Source organism: Dipteris shenzhenensis, chromosome 13, assembly GCF_047967505.1.
Source record: "Dipteris shenzhenensis isolate YYH24624 ecotype China chromosome 13, Dip_SZ_1.0, whole genome shotgun sequence".
Taxonomy (NCBI): Eukaryota; Viridiplantae; Streptophyta; class Polypodiopsida; order Gleicheniales; family Dipteridaceae; genus Dipteris; species Dipteris shenzhenensis.
In genome coordinates this window covers 20,388,012-20,410,343 of record NC_141608.1, presented here as the reverse complement: position 1 = coordinate 20,410,343, position 22,332 = coordinate 20,388,012, and the positions used below count along the sequence as shown (strand labels likewise).

The window sequence follows — 22,332 nt, the reverse complement described above, 5'->3', positions numbered from 1 at the left end:
AGTGAGTTAGTCTTTCTCCCTACTACAATATATGAGCCCTTTGACCTAAAGATGAACTTGGACATAAGGACCTTAGGATTGAGACTAAAAACATTCATCTCAGCATTGAGATATACAACTCACATTCGTATGTTCTACCAATATTCCAGGTCTCCAAGGTAAGGCAAATAACCACAGCTGCGAAAAGGGAAAGAGGCAGAAGAGGAAAATAAAAAAGGAAAGAGCAACCACCACCTCTGATTGACCGAATTTCCAGCCAAAGTACGTGCCAATCACCAAAAGCTGAGTCGAACTTCTCCTTGTTGAGCTGAGAAAAGGAGGCGCCGGGCTGCACAAGCTGCTGGGGCAGCTTTACACAGCAGCAAGCAGCCCCCTTTGCTGTCCAAGGTGGAGATGAGGTGCCATTATGCTGTTGTGCAGCCCCCTCACAAGGGGCGGGCACTGAGAGGGCCCCACGCATGACCCTTGGTCTCCTGCTACCAATGCGGGCTGGCGGGGGTGCCCTAGGCGCAGCGTATGGGTGCCCGTCACACCTAGATGCTGCCATCTGCGGGGCAGCAGGCTGCTGGCGCAGCTAGTCGCAGGCTGCAAGGAGGGGTTGGGAGCACTGAAGGCGGCAAGGCGAAGCAAGGAGAAGGGGCACGGAAGGATAGTGAGGGAGGAAGGAGAGGTGCAAAGGGGAGGAGGCGGCAAAAAGAAGAGGGGAAGGCAGCGATAGAGGAGCTCGATCAGCTCACGGCTCAACTAGTCCATATTACCGCCTCTAATGCTTAAGAGGCGCGCATATCATACCGCATGTCCTATGTACGATTGGTATAATCATGGCTCGTGCTTGACTAAGTGCCTCTTTTTCTCCATCGCTGTCTCACACCATGAAGTTTCACTGCGGTGACCCTTGTCTGGCCAGAGGGGCTCTCATGGCAGCACCATCGAATCCCATTGCCGTGTAGGTCCTTCCCTCCCCGAAAGATAAGCGACAAGTGCAACATGCAGCTCAATCATTGCAGAACAAAGTAATGATAGCGAGGATCATGGGCCTCATGCCTCCGAAGCAACATGTGCATGATTGGATCCAGGCAAGCTTGGCATTATAGGGTGATCACATTCAGGAGGTCACCATCTATGGAAGGAGCGTCTTTCTCCTTCAGCTGTGCTCTCCGGATATCACCCTGATCCTCATGGAGTAGAGCACGATCTTCCTCGGCCCACACTTGGTGTATCTTTGGGTACCATGGATTCACCGTAGAGGATATGGACACGACACGTCGCGTCCCCCACTTTCCGGTAACACTCCGCTTTTCAGGGCTCCCGAGAGAGTATCTTCCCATCCATTAGTCGAGCTTTTGGTACGGTGCTGGAGTCCCCATAGGATACAGCAGCCTCAGTTGCAGTGGATGACAAGGTCCCCAGAATCTGGCTTGTGGTGGAGAGCCCGGAGTCCCTTCCGAAGGAGATCTACCTCGAGACCTTAGATGGAGGGCTGCTGCACTGTCACCTTTTTCAGAGAGGCTCGCGACTTGTTGACGCATTTAATTCATCTCACAGACAATTGGGGGCTAGCCATCAATGCACTCAATAAGATGGATGTGAACACATACAAGACCAAGGTAATAAGATATAGAGATGTATCGAAAGAAGTACTAGCAATAGTTAGGCTAATGCAATGGAAGTTTAGTTACCACGGAACGGGAACATTCTGAAAACTTGGGTGCTGGAACAGGAACATTCAGGGAAAGGGGGAACGTGGAACGGGAATGTTCCAGGAAGGGGGAACATGGGACAAGAATCGGAACGCCACATCATATGACACATCATCAATTCATATGAAAATATACCAAATTATGAAAATAAAACTTTTTTGCAGCTCTAGACTTTCCATTTCAGCTTTAGGAATGCCAAGGTTAGGTTCGGAGTGCCATATTTAGGTCTAGAACGCCAGATTTAGGAAGGGACCGCCAGATTTACGTCTAGATTAGGTCTGTTTTATGTCTGGAACGCCAGATTTCGGTCCAAAACGTGGCCCGAAACACGTTCTGGGACACAGGAATGCCGTTCCCTGGTAACAACCTGTCTGGGGATGTTCTAGAGTCCCCTGTCAAACGGTGTTCCAGACGTTCCAAATGTTGGAACGTCATTCCCTAGTAACTATGAATAGAACATGATGGATAGATTATGGCCAGCACCAAAAGAGGTACCTTCTTTAGAAAGGAGTTTAACCCCATGATTGTTTATGAAAAAAAAAACTACCTCCGAGATGGAATCGTGATGTGTAAAAGATAGATGATATCTAGGGTAAAAGTCAATTTGACTTTTACAATATTTGGAGCCAATGGAGGAATACTAGGAGAGCAAAGAGGATTTGCTACTTATGACCTATGCACAAGAACATTGGTAGAGCATGAAGATCACACAACTTTATTGCAAAGAATGAAGAATGAAGGTTGACATCCATAACTTGCAGCCTTGTGTTCTCGATGATCTTTTTTTTCAATTGTCAATCAAATTGGGAGCTGCATTGTGAGGATCTAGAAAGCATAGGAAGGACACCTTTGGAGTTTGAAAACAAATGTCTCACTCTTTCCACAATCTATGATAAGTGACACAGCACCTTAGGGAGGGGGGGGGGGTCCATAGCTTGGGGAGTCATCTCTTAGGAAAATCATCCATAGCCATCATCCAGAGATCTGGCACAGATACTCCATGCCACTTTATGATGCCTTAGGTCAGACGTGCCCACAAATGTCCTCCTTGCCCATGGTCACTATGTCCACCCCATTTACCAATTTGGAATGTGCGAGCCGCATTTTGTAGGCTTCATCATGCAAGAGACCAAGACCATGAGGGTCTACGATGTAGCGCTTCGTTCATTGGGAGGAGGCCCTCCCCTCGATCTAGATCAGATGTTTAATGAAGCAGTAAGCCATGGATTTCCTCTAGCTTGGAGAACCTCCACCATTGTACTAGCTAGGGATCCTATGGATATAGATTGGATTGGTACACATGCTCTTATGTCCTCTTACGTTTATAAAGACACATGGATTTATGTCTTGACTCTTGCAAAAAGAAAATAACGCTGCCAAATGCATCTGTAGCCCCTTTGCTATGTCCAAGGTCAGTACTAACTTATCAAGAAATAGCAAGATATGTATGACAAACTGTGCCAAAGCCGATCCTCAACCTCCTAATGTGTTAACAACAAAGGCATACTCATCCAAAGAGGGTGGGGAGAGGAATGCCTGCTTTGCCCCAATGGATTATGCTCACACCTGGTGGCAGTATATGAGAGATTCACCTCAAACACCAACCACATGAAAGAGATTCAAAGAACTCATGGTCACTACCTCCGTATCCTCGCTCATATTAGAGTTCTATGCATTATCACATACCCGAATGGTCCAAGAGTATCAGCAATATTTTTTTGTTACAGCGGCACCATTCCCCAGATTTCCTACTATATCGGGCGGCAAGGGACCGTATGCCAAGCCCTAGAAATATCATGATGCCAAGCCGAGAGGCAAGACAAATGCTAGGAATGAAAATTCAGAGATCAAAGAGCATATCGGGCGGCAAGGCACCGTATGCCAAGCCCTAGAAATATCCTATTATATCGGGTCTTGCTAGATTTCCTACTATATCGGGCGGCAAGGTACCGTATGCCAAGCCCTAGAAATATCCTGATGCCAAGCCAAGAGGCAAGACAAATGCTAGGAATGAAAAATCAGAGATCAAAGAGCATAGAAGGGCAATATGGACAGCAGGAAGAAGGAAAATTTATGCTTAAAGTGTAGTGAGAAGTGGACCCCTGAGCATCGAGATGTTTGCAAGAAGTGCAACACCGGTGCAGCCAAACTCAGCATGATCATCGAGCTACCTGACAATGAGGCATTGGTAGATGCCACAGACTCCCTAGATGCCTCTCGAGATGAGATGGAGGGAGCATATGTGCCAGAAGAAGCCCCAGAGGGGCCAGGAAGAGTGCTAAGTTTCCATTTGATCCTGGTGGTGCCACTAAGTCTAACATGCATGCTAGTGACACATTTGACATTCAGCCCACCCATGGTGGATGACACCATATGCCTCGAGTCTCTTTTGTGGAGCATCATGTTGCCATGCCATTCCATGCACGGGATGATGCGGATGGGAATGCTCATGTGGGCTGAGGAGGAGATACTTGGGATGCTCAACCAGCACTATATGCTATCTCCCCTCATGCATAGATGGGTGCTAGGAATGTTAAGACTATCAGATTAAAGGGTGAGATCAAGGGCCGGAATGCTCACATGCTTGTGGACAGCCGGAGCACTCATAGCTTCATCAACGCCAAGACCTTGCAGAAGGTGGGGCTGATTGCTACAGAGATAGACCACGGTCTGAGAGTGAAATTGGCCAATGGATAGTAAATTGTGTTGCCAAAGGAGCGAGGATTTGGCAGGAGATCTTTTTGTACTAGACATGGGTCCGATTGATGTTGTCTTGGGCTGCGACTGGATGAAATCTCTGGGAGAATTCAGCATGGATTTGAATGCCTTGACACTCCGCTTTGCACACGGGTAAGCAAGTGGTATTACACAACACGACAGCCCTGAAAATGCAGTTCATTTCGGCAAGACAGTTGACAGAGAGCTCAAGAACAGGAATCCCAGCTATGCCTGAATGTCTATAACTCAAAAGGGAAGTATTCCCCATGTGGATGACTTGGATATGCAGAAATTGCTCTTTGAATTTGCTGATGTATTTGCTGATTGCCATCCCAAGAGGGATTTAGATCATGCCATTGTTCTGGAGCCTGGCAGTAAGCCCATAAACAAAGCCACATACCGTCTTTCTGAAGTTGAGTGGGAGGAAGTGGCAGTACAAAAGCGGCCCGCGGGAATCGCTTGAGAAGAACTTCATCTCTCATAGCACTTCTCCTTTTGTCTCCCCAGTACTTCTGGTGAAGAAGAAAGATGGATCGTACCACATGCGCATTGATTACAGGGATCTTAACAAGGCCACTATCAAGAACAGGTTTCCACTTTGCCGGATTGATGACATGTTGATAAACTCAAGGGTGCTCAGTTTTTCACGAAGATAGAATTGAGGGCTGGCTACCATCAAATCAGGGTGAAAGGAGATGAGCACAAGACGGTCTTATGCACAGGACAAGGCTTGTAAGAATTCAAGGTGAGGCCTTTTGAATTGACTAATGCACCAGCCACCTTCTAGGCGCTCATGAACAAGATATTGCAGCCACTTCTTTTCAGATTCGTGCTGGTTTTCTTTGATGATATCCTCATTTACAGCAGCAAGGATAGGTAGAAGCACAGTAAGCATGTGAAGCAGGTGCTAGAAATTCTTAGGATGCATTAGCTTTATACGAAGGTCAGCAAATGCACTTTTTATGGCATAGGAGGTTCAATACCTCGGGCATATTGTGAGTAGACATGAGGTGGATCCCGCAAAGGTGAAATGCATTAAAGATTGGCCACAGCCACAAAACCCCACCCAGTTGAAAGGATTTTTAGGTCTTGCTTCCTTCTACAAGCGCTTTATTCGCAAAGTTGCCAAAAAGGGCAGCTCCTCTTACTAACCTCTTGAAGAAGGATGCTTTTATGTGGTCAAAGGAACAACAACGCGGTTTTGACGATCTGAAATTTTGGGTGTATCTTGACATTTTTATGCACTATATTGTATTGTATTAGATCATACTACATCTTCCATGGGGATGATGATGTCAAGGATGTATATGACTAACGTGACATGTATGATGATATCATTGACTATGTCTACACAGCTCCTCTAGCATGGGTTAGGATGCTCACTTAGTAGCTCAACCCTTTTGCTCATTGTATCAGGTTTTCTATCAGCCTCAGAGACCCATCGGTCTTCAGCAAACTTTAATAAACTTTCTTTCTTTCATGCACACCTCTTGGTGTGCCCTGATTTTTCACGTCCTTTCATTGTGGAGGCAGATGCTAGTGGCAAAGGATTGGGGGCTGTTATGAGGCACGAACACGGGGTAATAGCCTTTGAAATCAGGAAGTTTGACGCCAAGGAACTCAATTGCATGTTTATGATCAAGAGATGTTGGCTGCATGCTTTCAAGAAATGGCACCATCTGTACGCGAGCAAGGTGAAAACAAATCATAGGACACTCACATTCTTCCTCACTCAGCCAAACTGTCATATAAGCAAAAGAGGTTGTTGGCTGCAGTTCAATCCTATGATTTTGACATTGAGTACAGAAAAGGGAAGGACAATGTGGTTGCAGATGCCTTGTCCAGAATGTCAGCTTGCAATTTGTCTGCTATCTCTACCATATATCAGGGGTGGATTCATGGCATTCAGGAAGAGTGTACGCAGAATTCTAACGCAGCTCCCATATTTTTAGATTTGCAGAAGCCTTCTAGCTAGGGTCACCCGTGTCATGTGCACGGATTGGTATCTGACGTGTACTAGGTACACAGGACTAGCTCAGGTTAGCCTGGGGAGGCTTAGAGCTAGGCAGGCTTGATTCTCGGGTTGAGTGGCAAGGGTACGAACTATTTATAGGTCTTCGCTATTTTTGGCGCTCCGGGCCCGAGTCTATAAAAGGGGCCCAGGGGGTTCAGTTCTCGGTGTGCAGTTGGGAGCAAGTTTCGTTCCCAGGTGCCAGGTCTGTTCCTGGATTGAGTCGCGGACGCGTGCCTGCATCTTAGCATAGCCCAAGGCCCAGTGGCACATCCAGGGCTTCACAGCGCCACCTGGTGGTATGGGACACCAGGCTGGTTTGGATCTGACTGGGAGTTCGTGCCAGTAGCTCAGCTCGTGGCTCGGAGGGGACATCTCCTGATTCGGGATCACATCCCGTAGATGTCATGGTTGGGTGGTGAGCAGCCTGCTCAGTTCTCACGTGGTGTGTGTTTGTTTTGCAGATCAGGGGTTTCAGGAGTGCGGGGATGTGTCAGTTGGTATCAGAGCCAGCTCCTGAGGTAGGAACTTCTGATGCGAGAATTTTTTACGAATTTTTCCTCCAGGTATGCCCTAAAATTCGAAATTTGTTGCTGCAAATTCTGCGTGGTTCCTGGGTTATCAGGGGTGGACAGTTGGTAGGGAAAAGGTAGAAGAAAGGAGGGAGAGTTTCGAAATTCCTGAAGGGGGCTGAGAGAGAAGGATGTAGGAAGCAAGAGAGAGAGCAGAGAAGAAGGAAAGAGAGGCGAAGGACCTGACAAGGGCTGCGGGGGAGGCGGAGTTTGGGACGCCAGGGCTAGTACGGAAATTCGACCAGGGCAGGGAGAGGTGCAGGGCGCAGGAACAGGGTGCGGCCAGCCTGCGAAGAGGGTTGCTTTTTCGAAAAAAGCACCACCCTCCAAAGCTGGAGGGTGGGCCTTTTTTGGAAGCAGGGCTTCCTAATTAGGCTGCCCTGCTCCCTATATAGATGGGCAGGGCTCCAACCATCAGCCATAGTCTGTAAGGAGCCTTCACTGCGCCATCGAGCTTGCGCCAGCCCTGTGTCAGCCATCCGTACAGTGCCTGCGCCAGCCATCCGTACAGTGCCTGCGCCAGCCATCCGTACAACGCCTGCGCCAGCCATCCGTACCTGCGTCATCAGTCGCCGTACAGCCTACGTCAGCCGCTGTACGGCCTGCGTCAGCAGTCGTACGGCTTACGTCAGCCGCCGTACGGACTGCGTCAGTAGCCGTAAAGCCACGTCAGCAGACCATACAGCCACGTCAGCAGTCCGTACGCTGCAGGATTCCGTATGCTGCATCCGACAGCGGGTTCAGCCAGATTTCGGGATTCGTGTGCTTCCGGTTCGCCAGTTTCCAGCATCTCCTTCCGTCAGCATCTCTTGGGACGGTTTTCCTCTACTCCATTCTCCTTTTCGCTTCGGTTCAGTCAGTTATTTCTCTCAGTTTATATTCAAATCAGATTTCAGTTATGTCTGATTCTGCAAATCCCGAGTTCACCATGGGAGAGCAGGATTTGGATTACACTCCTGTGGGAGAGGAGGATCAGGGTCTTTATGATGACCTGATTACGAAAAAGGCCTTCAGTGAATTTACCACTGCTCTGGATGGAAAATTCAAGCAGGTTAATGCAAATCAAACGGGGTTGCCACAGCAACTCCAAGGGATTCAGGCGACTCTCACTCTTCTAGCTAGCACTGTGCAGGCACTCATGCATGTGGATGCCATGGCCTCAGTGCTAGGCCCGAATATAACTCCCAACCCTTTTCCGGGAGATCAAAAGTCTCGAACGAAGGAGGCAGTTGACACTTGGTTACACAAGTGGCAGGTACACTTTCAGTTCCACCCATACCCAGATGAGAAGAAGATCAAGCTTGCAGCCGGTTTCATGTCAGGTAAAGCGTTGCTATGGTGGAAGGAACTCCAGCCTAAGCCCGATTCATGGACTGATTTCGAAGGGGTCTTCAGGAAGGAGTTCCTGAAGAAGGAGGATGATTATGATATCGTTGGCAAGCTTAAAGCCCTCGATATGTCAAAGTTAAACTTGTCCTTTGAAGTTTATCTGCAAACCAGGGCCACAAAGATGGATCCAGTGACCTTGTTAGGTTTCTTTGTGGATGGTTTGCCAGATTCATACAAGTTGCAAATAAAGAACAACAAATGCACAACATTGCAAGAGGCCATGAATTATGCGCGCATTTATGATGATACCATGGCCGGTGCCAAAGCAACCACAGTTTCCGACACGAGTGCAAAGAACAAACGCAAGTTCTTTCAGCCTACGACTGGTACCGAGGAGACAAAGTCTACGGACAACGCCTCCAAGAAACACTTGACTCAAGCTAAGAATGGTAAAGCCCGTTTCCTTCGTACTTTGAGGCTCAAGAAAGAAGGACGTTGCTTCTATTGCAAGGAGCGGGGCCACACCAAGAATGAGTGTCCAAAGCGCAAGAACCAAAAGTTGGTGCTTGGACCGAAGCTCCAGGCGGGTACAGGTACCAAAGCCAAGGGAGCGAACCAAGTCTCGATGACACGTATTTCTGTAAATGTCATTACCTGCCCACTTTCTTGTAATTGCACTTTCAATACTTCGTTGTTTGGTTCCCATGATCTTTTCCGAGTTTATGGAGAAGTTATGGACCAACAGGTTCACATTCTTTTTGATCCGGGCAGCTCTCACAATTTTGTTAATTACAAATTTGTGCAGAAGATGGGGCTGTCCACAGTACCTAGTGACCACACTATGAGGTGCAGCTTCCAGCTAGAAAGCAGTTTTGGGATCGCAAGGTTGAAGCGCTTCCTATCCGGATTCAAGCCTACACAGGGGCTCTTACATGTTATGTTATGCATTTGGAGCATGTAGACTTGTTGATCGGAATAGAGTGGTTTAAAACCCACAATATTCAGATTGGATGGATGGAGCATACACTTTCTTTTGTAGATAAGGACACCCAATTTTGTATTCAGTGTGATAAAATTCCCTCTTCTCAGGGACCTATTGTATCTGCGATGCAGCTCCGGAATATATTAAACACTTCTCATTATGATGTCTATCAGTGTGTTTTGATTCCGCTTTCTTCATTTGTTGTCTCTGTAATTAACAAGAATGAATTAAGTGTGTTTGAACACCGTGAATTGAGAATGTTGTTAGATAGTTTTATGGATGTATTCCTTGCTCAACTGCCGAAAGGTTTACCTCCAGAACAGGCAGTAGATCATCGCATAGACTTAGTCCCAGGGGCTCAACCTATCAGTGTACCACCTCACAGGATGAGCCAGGTAGAGGAGGATGAGTTAGCTTCACAGCTTCAGGATTACCTGAATATGGGCTATATACGCCCAAGTAAATCACCTTGGGGTGCACCTGTTCTCCTAAGAAAGAAGAAAGATTCTTCCTGGAGAATGTGTATAGATTATAAACAATTAAATAAAGTGACAATTAAGAATCGATACCCTCTCCCTCGTTCCGATGATTTGATAGACCGTTTGGCCGGAGCGAAGTATTTCACTAAAATTGATTTGCGTACGGGTTATCACCAAATCCGTATCTATGCTAAACACATAGATAGGACCGCATTCCGAACTAGGTATGGTCATTACGAATTTCTTGTATTACCTTTTGGTTTGACCAATGCTCCTGCTACTTTTCAGCAGATGATGAACGATTTGTTCAGGGATTTTCTGGGCAAATTTGTTGTAGTGTTCTTAGATGACATCTTGGTATATAGTCGAACGCTTGAGGATCACATAGGACACCTCCGGGTTGTCTTAGTTGTTCTAAGACAGCATAAACTCTATGCCAAGATGAGTAAATGTGACTTCTTTATGAAGGAGATCATTTACTTAGGACACAAGATTTCTTCTGAAGGTATTAGCATTGATCTGGATCGTATCCAGAAGGTTTTAGAATGGCCTATCCCTCAGACTGTGAAACAACTTCGTTCTTTCCTAGGATTTACGGTATTTCTTCGGAAGTCTGTGCGTGATTATTCACATATCACGGCACCCTTGACAAACATATTGAAAGGTCGTGGACGCAGGTCTACCCAGCCGATCTCTTGGAATGATGCAATGAACAAGGCTTTTGAAACCTTGAAGTTTTCTATCAAGGAAGCACCGTTCTTGCATTACCCGATCCTACCCGGCCTTATGTTATATAGGCCGATGCGAGTGATTATGCGATTGGGGCAACTCTATTCCAAGAGGGCAGACCTGTAGCTTTCGAGAGTAAGAAGCTAGACGACACTCAATATCGTTGGCCCACACTCGAGAAGGAACTTTATGCTGTAGTGTATGCTCTTAAGGTTTGGAGACACTACTTGTATGGTTCAAAGTTCCTTGTATTGACTGATCATCAGTCAATTAAGTATGTGTGTGATGGATCAGAATTAAGGGGAAGGAAAGCTAGATGGGCAGAATTAATGCAGGATTTTGATTTTGAAATCCGTTATCGTAAGGGTTCGTTGAATAGTGCGGCGGATGCCTTAAGTCGAGTTAAGTTTGTAAATGCTCTGTCATTTACGGAAATATCCTCAGATCTATTTCAATCCTTGAGAGGGCTATACGCAACTGATAGTCATTTCAGTTCTTATTGGCAGAGAGTCCAGGATGGGAGCTCCATGGTTGACTAAAGTTGATCATCCGCACCCAATACTTCTTTCAGTCTACTGACATGAAAGACGGGATGTACTTTAACATCAGGAGGCAATTCTAGCATCATGTGCTATTACAGCAGCATTTATTTCTGCCTATCTGCTTCCTTTCTTGCACTACGCTCGTGCTTAGTTGTGGGGGCAGCATTGTTTGCCAGAGTGGACTTTTTGAAGGAAGCTAGCTATATTCGAGCTCCTTCTCTTGTGACAGTCACCATGGCTCCCAAGCGTGCCACTCCTGTTGAGGGATCACCACATGACAGCGTTGAAGTTGCTCAGCATGAGCATGTGCCTACCATAGTGTGTGCATCCATTGGTGGTGCAGATGTCCCGACAACTCAACCCCTCTGTCCTGCATCGCGGGATGCTCAGGCACAGTTCCTAGAAGCAATATCCTCCAAGCTCCATGATAAATTCCTTCAGTTGGGAATGCAGATTGGTGAACAGATATCTCAGTGGATTGACCAGCAGCTCGGTGCATTATCTGACAAGAGCAAGCAGCTTATGCCCCAACATGGAAATCAGTCGGACAGCCAGAATGCATTCTCCTCATCACTTGGGGATTTTATGGCAGATGCCCAATGCTAAGCGGGATTTTGGCTCTTTAGCCAGCCTCCGTTTGAGTAGCTTGCTCTCGAGTATGGGGATTATCGAGGCATTGAGGACACATTCTCTACAGTACTGACCCTGTTATCAGATTTGAGGCCATCCTATAGTTTACAGCTCTATGCACCTATGTAGATGGAGCAATCTATTTTGGGCCGACCTACTGGTGTGCATTCGATTAGTGCTCCTATGAGCATAGTTAGCCCTTTCACCACACCAGCCACTAGCATGCGTGGATTTGTTTTGGGTTCAACTGAAAATCCACATCAGTGGAAGAGAGGTCAATCCCAGCCTTTTGGTATGCAATCCTTGCAGCAGCAAGATGCATTTGGCGGGTATACATAGCCAGGGATTCATGCTCCCCTTCCACCACGGATGAGTACTTACAGACGTACACAACCCATTCATTAGAGTTTTGGCTCTACATCTCATTAGAGTGTTGACTATGGACAGCAGCCCGAGATTGATGATATGTTGTCCGAGGCATTGTGCTCTTACTGTGCTTTACCTGTGTCCATCCGTGAGAAGATGCCATGTTACATCATTACGTGAACCTTAAGCTTAATGAGGTAAGCTCATTGTGCACAAGTTCAAGGGTGACACATGCCCTCCAAATGAGTTGGAAGAGTGGCTCATGAAGCTGTACTTCTACCCCAAGTCTAACAAGGATCGCATCATTTTTCCTGGCATGCATATGCAACACAACAATTGTGGCTTTGTATGAGAGGGTTACAGGCACATAGCACATCACACAGGGGACACAAAAGGAGGTGAGCAACACGGCTATATCTCAGGCTATGAGTTATTCGAAGAGACAACTTGTGGTACAAAGTCGAAGCCCTCCTGGAAGTCTACAAAGCAGCAATATACTCTCCGTTTCCGATGTCATGCCTCCATCAAAAGGATTCTGAAAGTGAAGGTGTGGTCCATCTCGTCTTCTGAAATCTGTCTGCCGAGCAACCTGCATGCCTGTGCTTTCAGCCTGCTCACTGATGTGTATCTGAAGAGTTCAAAGGTTACTAGTCAGGTCTCTCTCATTGCAAAGGGTGAACCATCAACTTGGGAAAAACCAAGGTTATGATCTCCAACACTTATGACGCTCAGATTCGGTGAGAGGCTTTCACACTTCAGTTGCAATGTTTAGATTTTATGTATTTGGGATGCATTTTTGTAGGTCCCAAGTTTACCATGAAACCGGCCGCACATGCATGCTTGAGCATTTTTAGCACGACTCATTCACTCTTTGACTCTTGGGTTTTACTAGTACCCTTGTATGCAGGTGCTTTTGGAAAATAGACCTCAAAGGAGATGAATGGACTGGTTTGAGAGGCTATAGGTCAGTATGAATCGAGGAAAGAGACGTACTCCATATGACATTATCCTAGCAAAGTTTGCAGTAAGACCTCTTTTCACAGAAACCTCACTCTAGGTCATTGTTTGTTTGGACCAAGTTAGATAGTTCGGTTGGACAGATGCAAGTCAATAGAGAGCAGCAGGAGGGTCCTCTCGTCATCTATGTAGCTTGTAGCTTAGGAAGAGGAGTGTTGGTATGCACGAGTATACAGTTGTAGGACATGTCTATCGATCATTTACCACCATAGCAGTAGTCACTAGATGCCCCTTTCTTGTGTCTAACACTCAAGAAACTCATCAAAATCATCGGGGACGATCTATTGCAAGTATACATCCGTCACCCAAATAGACACATGCGACCAAAGATGGCCTTCTACAAAGAACATTTCCTCCACTTGAGCTAAGCAGGTTTCATCTAGGCACCAAGATACCTACAGATCCACCTTCCCATATAATTATAGATCCACCTTAGGACTCGTCCCATTGGTTTTGGATCGAGGCAAGCCGTGTGATTGCAACCACATGGCCACATGGCATCATAGAGATCTGAGGCTTTGTACTCTTTTTGATACACATGAGGTGGAGACCAACAGGCATGTCTTGATGAGATGCATAGGTATTATGAGATTTGGAGGTACTATTGCCTTTCCACCCACCATGGATAAACATATATGAGCAAAGTCATCGGTTATCTATGCACTCTTCATACATGAGGTTACCCAATTGAGGTCTAGACTCTTGAGACTCACCAAGGCCCTAGAGAACAAGAGGTCACACACGCTAGGTAGAACACATAGGTCCCGTGAGCACCCATCCCATTCCAGACACTGTCATTGTGGCGTCTTGGCGTGAGGCCGCCTCACATTTTCCATGAGTACACCCTATAGAGGAGTTGAGAATGCCGGTGGTAGATCTTGGAACATGGATGGGACCCCAACCGTGCCCATGCGGAGCTGAGACTACTCATGACTGACAAAGGATAGGATAGGAATGACAGGATTTACTCTAGACGCTTGGAGTTCCTTCTCATTGATGTTGTTTCTTAGTCGTTCTATCAATATTTCCTTTGACACATGATAGATAACTCTAGTTTCCTCAGGGGGGTTGCACTGTAATGTTGATTTTCGTATAGACATTAATAAATCTTTCCGTCTTTCTTTCTCTATCTTGAACAGTCCTTTATCCTTTGCCAGCTACAAACAACATATGTTCCTTTACAAGATTATGATATATGCGATTCTACAGCATAGTAATAAAATATATTCCTTTACAAGAATAGAGTATATGCAATTCTGCAAATAGAAGCCCAAAAAATTATGCAAGGTACACGAGAGGAGAATAGAGAGAGAGAAATATGAATACATGAATGTGCCGGCACACTCAAACATGTGCATATGCGGGCTTACGGATTTCTAGACATTTTAGGACTTTTTGTAGACATGGTGGCAATTTTAGTCCGTTGACATGTTTCGTTGTTATTATGGACAATTCAAAGTTTATAATAGTAAAGGTGGAGGACCTCTTTACTGGTATTTACACAGTGATTTTTGATGTGAGCAGGTGTGCAGGCTGGTGGGATTTATTCTTTTGAATTCGGGAAGGAGGTTTCTACATCATGGCACACTATCAAGAAGAGTACGATGAGGACGATCTATTTGGAATTGGCAATGATGACTATACGCGCTGTCGAGCATTTAGCCCTCTTGCTCCTCCAGGTCAGTACAAATTCATTAAGAGACCGAGTTAAATGCCGACACATCATGAATTCGAATGGAGCCTACAGATGCCAACAGTATTTGCAGGGAAAAATATATGATTGGTTTTTGAACATGGAATCTTGATTTTTATATCTTACCCTTAATGAGGTGCTTTAAGATGCTTTTTAAGGATAAAATGTTAAGTACCTACACCATTGCACAGCAACCCATTGAGAGAGCACCTTTTGTGGCACAAAAGGTGAAGCTATATGCTAACCCTTATCGCATACTCAAGGGGACGAAGCAGTTCTGGAAGATGTTGCAGGCAGGGCGTGTTGTGTAAAAACGTTTTTGTTTTTTTTCGGGGCTGATGTTTCATCTATACTTTAGGTGTATCGGTGATAAAGACAATCTCAGATTATTGTAATGCTCTCCTGCATATCCTTCTTAAGATCAAAGTGGGTTGAAATAAGTTATATGCTATTGCTTGATACTGTGGCATTTGTGATGCAGTGCTTCCACCACCAATGTGGCCATCTGGGAATCAAGGCTTCAGGGGGAATTCTGGTCGACCTGTTTGGCATACAGGTAGGCAGGGAGGTCGACGAGGGGTAGATGAACGCCTTGTAGCTGAGATGAAGGTTGGCAACAATCAAGAAACATTATCTCATAAGTGTCCACCTTTTCAAGAGGTATTGAATAACTGATTCTATTTCTGTTAGGAGAAATCTCAAGATTGAAGTTTCACGAATTTCAGATGGTGTGATTTGATGTGGCTCACTAAATTTAGGATCTTCTTTTGGTTTCCGGTATAACTCGAAGGCAGCCATGTGAGATTGCTTCTTTTAGTCGCACTGCTGATGGCAACGTTTACTACGACGATAGATGTCTGGTATGTGTATTATGCCAAAGCTCAACTGAAAGGAGAAAAGGATCTTGTTGGATATTTCCACAAATTTTATATATTGTTTTTCAATCATGTCATTAATCTTCTGCTAAAGTCGACTTTCTAATCCATGTGATGATAAATTTCCAAGCCCTTGACTTTCTTCTCTCCTCTAACATGGGGATAATTTGCCAAGGGAGGAGCTGACCCAGAGGTCATAGAATGACTTACTCCACTTTCCACTTTCCATTTGAAGTCTCTAAAAGAGAACTCATGCATGGACGGGCTCCAGGTTTTTGGGACTTGTTTGCTACTTGGAAGCTTGTGGCTGATATTAATGAGAAGGTAAGTGTAGTGTTGGTTACAAAGTGGTTTTCTCTTCCTCTTCTTAGATGTCTTTCGAGTTGTCTTCTAAAGAGCTTGCAGAGAGCATTCAGGCTATCTTTGAGGAGGAAAGACAAAGACGTATAAGATTCTTAACTACAAATTCTTGGGAACAAAGGATGAAACTAGCCCTCTAGACACAGCGAGAAAGTTCATGTATGATTGAGCCTGTATCAACTGAAAAAGCCCTTTATTGCCAAGCTTAGAGATACAAGCACAAGGTAGATGGTATTGACAAACAGGATTTCCCTGCAAGGGAGTGTCTGTCAATCGGACATGCAGGTGGAACAAAGAAAGGGCTCAACAACATCATGGATGCACGAACAAAGGGTAAATGAGTAGTGGTTGAGACAGAGAGTCATCATCCAAGACCAGAGGCCCCCTCCTTTCACGAAATAGGGACACACGGCCCACGAGACCATCAAAGCTGTGATTATTGCTTCTTTGAATGGCGGCGGGACTCACCAGGCAATTCGATGAGACCTTTTCTAGGAAGGATCTTGCAGGCTACGTAGAGAAATCCAAATCAATGGCTTAGAGAGCATGTCAGAGAGTAGAGTCACTTGCTGCAGCCACCTCCTATGCAGCAGAATAGAGATAGGGGAGAGATCACACAAGGTCACCATCTCACTTCATGTGCATGTATAGAAAGAAACACATCTGATATGGAGAAAGTAAACACAGATGTACAGACAAAAACAATCTCATATATAGATGCCAAAACCATGTACAAAACCTGTGAAAACTTGTAAACCTGTACAAACCATGTACAAAACCTGTCAAATCTGTACCAACACCTGCAGTAAACATACACTGAGGTAAGGTACCAAACTCAGGCTGGGTTTGGTGGCCCTCCTGCTATAGGTTTCTCCTAGATTACCGAATGCCTCATACATGCTTCAGCATCTCCTCTAGGTGAGTCCTCTGCTCACCCTCCTTGCTCCACACTATGGCTCATCTACACTTGGGGAAGATCTGCCTCTGTGTGAGCTCCTGGAAGGTCCAAAGCTCCTGCAGTCTGAACTTTTGAATGCCCCCCCAAGGGAGTCTGGTTATAGGGCACTAGGCCCTCTGAGACTACTAGTCTGCTGACCCAGATCACCCGGGCCTAAATAGGCCGACTGAATGAGCCTCTTGCTGAACATCTTGTCCTCTGCCGACCTCATCTGGTCCTTTCTTCTGCCCCAACCTTCTTCTGCTGTATCCGATTACATACTGCATTCTGCTGCTACGGGTCGAGTCTGCCATGCAGCATACTTCCACTGGCCCGACACCCTGCGGCCGCGTACTGCAACTGTTCTGTTGCTGCTTCCAGATTGTATGGCTGTACTGCCGACTCTGCAGATTGTACCTGTGAAACTGAAACTAGACCTCGAAGTCCATCTTTACAATAATATTCCAGCAACTCAGGGAGCTATGGGCTGGCTGGACTGCAAAAGGCAGCAAGGGAACACCTTCCCAATCAAATCGCAATTGATCCTTGGCACTCTAGGAATGGTTTGTGGACACTTCCAGGCATAGCACCCAGCCAGCAACTTAGATCGCAGCAAGAAAGGTCTTCTGGCATGGAATTGAAGCACTTGGAGAGGCTATGGGACAGATCGCAGCAATTTGGGGTGCACACAGGAAGCCTAAGCTGCAATAGCCATATGACAGGGAAGCTCTAGAACTAATCGCAATAGTCTAGGGATGCAGAGTAGGCGCTGGAATTCACTGGCTGAGCTTGATGAGGCTATGGGAGCTCATGCATCTTCAAAGAAGAGTGCAAGGAGGTGAGGGAAAGAAACAATACACAGCACTAGGGCCAAGAAAAAGGGCTGGACCTATCCGAAGGTCTTTATTGCAATAGAATAGACTTTTGTACAACTGGAGCTCACAAGAGCTTGGGCTGAGTACAACTGTCCTCTTTTCTAGAGCTCAGGGGATCTCCTTTTATAGGCTTGGCCCCAACCCGAAAACAAAGCTTTCTAAACAGCTGGGGCTAGCTTTCCTAAGCCTAGATCAGGCTTTCTTCCTCAAAAAGCTGGAGCTTTTACACTTTTAGCTTTCTGGCGCTTCTAAAAGCTGTTTCACATGCTTTCTGAGCCAGTTCCTTGACTTTTAGGCTGTTTCGTTGGCTTCAGCCCTGTGGGGCCCTCCATATGTGGGCGCCACCTCCTCTGAGTGCTTTTTGCCTCGTAGGTCCCGCTTTTTGGCGCTTTCCCTTGACTTTAGGGCTCTTTTTGCACCCTTCTTGGACATACACATTACCACAATCAAAATCCAACACTTTAACCCGTTAAAGGTTAGTCTAATGCATGCATTCTAGTTCTTGGACTGTTTCTAGTCCCTTGTGGGCATCCCTACAGTTCTCTTTTACCAATGTAACACAAACGTAAAACAACAATACTTATTCTTAGTTAACCACTTCAACTTTCTTTTGCCAAAATCAAGAATTATTCCTTTATTTTCTTAGGAGAAGTCCCAAATGGTGACATCCCCTCGGCTTCTAAACAATTGTCCTCAATTGAAAAGCTTCTTGATACAACTGTAGAAGCTGAGGATATTTTGTAAAGAATTCCTCATCGACCCACTTGGCATAAAGTGCCGAATAATTTTTAAACTTGACAAGGTATTTACGGATAACCCTGCCTCTCGGTCCTTTCTTCTCTGTATGATACACTATCTGTTCAGGTTGGAGGATCTCCTCCATCTCTTCTACCTCTGGTGGCTCTTCTTGAACTGCTTCTATAGGTTGTGGTCCTTGATACTTCTTTAGAAGACTCACATGAAGAGCATTGTGAATCTTCCAAGTCTCAGGCAGCTCTAGTCGAAAAGCGACTTCATTTATGGCCTCACTAACTCTGAATGGTCCATAACACCTAGGAGACAACTTTGGGTATACTTTCTCTTTTCCTTTAATCTTTCTGAGTCGTGCTTTTTCAAACTCTAGTAAGACCCAGTCTCCTTGGAGATTCATCTCCCTCCGGTGCTTGTCTGTTGCCTTCTTTTGCTTTTGTTGAGATCTTTCAATCGTTGCCCGTACTTGAGAGAAAGCTGTATCTAAGTCTCGGAGATACTGGTCGGCTGCAAATATCTCGTCCTTGAATGGGGCTTTTCTTGCGGAGCTATGAATGGTATAATTGTTTGCAAACCCTACGAGTGGAAGAAACTTTTCCCATTTGACTTTCTGCTCGGATGCATAACACTTGAGAAGATCCAATACCGTGGATTTGGCGTTCTCACTTTTTCCGTCTGACTGAGGATGAAAAGAAGATGAAAAGTCCAGCTTCGTCCCCATATTATCAAATAATGCTCTCCAGAATAAACTAGTCATCCTGGGGTCTCGATCACTAACAATCGACTTAGGCATCCCATGGTGCTTGAAGATCTGTGCCAAACACATTCTGGCCATGTGGTCTGCCTTAATAGTTTTTTTTACTGGAATGAAATGGGCTTGCTTGCTGAACCTGTCAATGATGGTCCATATTCCATCATTCCCGTATCTGGATCTAGGAAGATTAAGGATGAAATCCATGGCGATGCTTTCCCATGGTCCCTACGGTATGGGCAGCGGCATGAGAAGTCCTGGGGTCTTGTGCCTATCATACTTTACCTTTTGGCACGTAAGACATTTAGTTACAAACTTGTGAATGTCTTTCCACATCCCTGGCCAAAAGAAATATGTCTCAATGGCATGTGTAGTAGACAAAATACCTTGATGCCCTGCATAAGGAGGAGCATGACATTCTTCCAAAACTTTGGCTCGCGTGTCTTGGGTCACACCCAAATGATCATCTTTCATGAGAAAACCATCCTTTAATGATTACTGACTGGATGATTCCCCTTGCAAGATGTTCTTCGAAATATGGATCATGTAAATATAGCTCTTTCATGACCTCCAGATCTTGATGATATGCTATGGTAACATTATTCACTTTGGGCGTTCTGGATAAGGCATCTGCTACCGTGTTCTGAGCTCCTAGAGTGTAGACAATCTGAAATTGAAACATGGACAAGAAATTTGCCCATTTCATCTTCTTTTCGGAGATCTTTGTCTGCGTCAAGAAATACCCGAGGCTTTGATGGTCTGTCTTGACTATAAAATCAGCTCCAATAAGATAATGCTTCCAAATCGCTAAGGCATGGATAACCCCTAGCATCTCTTTTTCATAAACTCCCAAATGTCTCTCTGCATCATGCAGCCTCTTGCTTTCATAAGCTATGACTCGCCCTTCTTGGTGGAGGACAGCTCCCACACACTCTCTACATGCATCGCAGTCCACATCAAACTGTTTGTGCAGATTTGGAACAATAAGAGTCAGCTTGGTCGCTAGCTTTTCTTTGAGAGTGTTGAAGGCTGTCCTTTGCCATTCTCCCCACCTGAAGACTACCGATTTCTTGGTCAAATCATGCAAGGGGGTTGCTATATCAGCTGCTTTCCTTCACATTGTACCTCTCTTTTACATGACATTTTGCATTGTGACACTTCGTTTGTCCATTCGAATGTGTATGTGTGTTGAGAGAGGGTGTGTTGTGGAGAGAGTAGGGTGGAGGGAGTGAGGAGAGGAGCCTAGTCCTTTGATACATTGTTGAGGTTGAAGAGCTGAGTGGTTTATATAGGGAATACCCACTAGGAAGAGGAGGGTTCTTAATAGAGGGAGTACTGACAAGGGAGAACTACAAGATAAGAGCTAGCACATGAATGGTATTAGGAGCAAAGAACAAGAAAGTTGCGTACTTCATGTACCGAGGTGAGTTTTGGCCATTCTTGAATAGCTTTTATCTTGGCTGGATCCATCCGAATCCCTTCCTTGGAAATTATTTCTCCAAGATAGTAAATCTCATCCAGAAAGAATTCATTCTTTTTAGCATTGATGTAGAGCTTATGATTTCTGAGTTTTTGGAACATGGTGGCCAAATGCTCTTTATGCTCCTCCTCCGTCTTTGAAAAGACTAAGATGTCATCAAAGAATGTACTTGTAAAGTGCCTGTAAGGTCTGAAGGCCTTGTCCATCATACGATTGAAAGTGGATGGGGCATTGGTTAACCCAAAGGGCATCACCAAAAACTCATAAAGCCCGAAAGTGGTCCGGAAAGCTGTCTTATGCACATCTTGAGGATGAATCCTTATCTAGTGGTACCCACTCTTCAAGTCAATACAACTGAAAATCGTAGCCTTTTTTAATTTGTCCAAGATATCATCTATGCGTGGAATTGGAAACCCGTTCTTAACCGTCATCTTGTTAATAGCTCTGTAATCCACACACATATGGTAGGAGCTGTCCTTCTTTTGGACTCAGAGCACGGGAGAACAAAAGAGTGAGGAGCTGGGCTTGATAAGCCCTTTAGAGAGCAAATCTTGTACCTGAGCCATGATTTCCTTGGTCTGGGCTGTGCTCACTCGATAAGGCGGGTGGTTCAGAGGCGTGCTGCCTGGAAGGAGCTCTATGATATGATCTTTTGGCCGCTCTGGAGGAAGCTCTTCTGGAAGAGAATTTGAAAGGCAATCTTTGAAAGTTTCTAGAAACTGAATTTTTTTTAAATCCACAAAACTTACTTCCACTTGAGGTTCATCCTCTCTCTCTTTGAGAAAAACCATGTATGCAGAAATTGCAGATTTTATTACTTTAGAAATGGAAATATTGGATACAATTGGAATTGTCTCGCCTCTTCCTTTGGCCAAAATCTTGTGCTCCTTATCCTGGTGCTTGAGGCTGAGAGTTCTTGCTTTGATATCAATGTGCACCTCTTTTTTGTGGAACCACGGCATACCCAATATAGCATCATAATGCTTGAGGGGTGAAACATAAAACTCCTCGTGGTCCACATAATCCTATACTTGAATTCTGAGCTTTCCAATCAAAGGAGTGACTTTGACTGGATCCCCTTTAAAAACATGCTCCGCATCTAGGGATAATCCCAATTCTTCGGTCTTGATTCCTAGCCTCAGAGCTAGATCTTTCGAGATAAAATTGTCTGTAACTCTTGGATAAAAAAGGATCAACACATTCTGGTCCTTTACTTTACCCCAAGTGAGGCAAAGCTCTCGATCTTCTGGTTCTGTTGTTCTCCCCAACATATCTGGGATTCCTCCGGCCGTGGGCTTTGGCGGTTCTTTTGGCGTTTTCTGCTCCCTAAAACCCAGAGGCTTTTTGGGGCACTGGGCAGCCATATGTCCTTCTTTTCCACAGTGGAAACACTTACCCTCCTTTCGAAAGGTATCGATCTGCTCTGGAGTAAACTTTGACTTCCCTTTATAGGGCTTGAAGAAACCCCTCGGCTTCTGAAATAGGGGCTGTTTCTGCCCTGGAATTGTCGGGGCTGTATTTCTTTTGGTGGTGTCT

At 45.4% G+C, this 22,332-nt stretch overlaps 1 protein-coding gene across 5 annotated transcripts in view; it reads left to right on the top strand.

Moving 5' to 3' along the window:
- The window catches only part of LOC147895143 (glycine-rich protein), a 118,000-nt gene that overhangs the window by 19,826 nt on the left and 75,842 nt on the right, over window positions 1-22,332 (top strand). For all 5 annotated transcript variants that reach the window (XM_087383713.1, XM_087383712.1, XM_087383708.1 and 2 more), the window contains 3 exons: window positions 14,600-14,754; window positions 15,250-15,428; window positions 15,563-15,628. In XM_087383713.1, coding sequence (XP_087239839.1) covers window positions 14,655-14,754; window positions 15,250-15,428; window positions 15,563-15,628 — 345 coding nt within the window. In that variant the 5' untranslated portion in view covers window positions 14,600-14,654. The remainder of the gene's footprint in view (window positions 1-14,599; window positions 14,755-15,249; window positions 15,429-15,562; window positions 15,629-22,332) is intronic.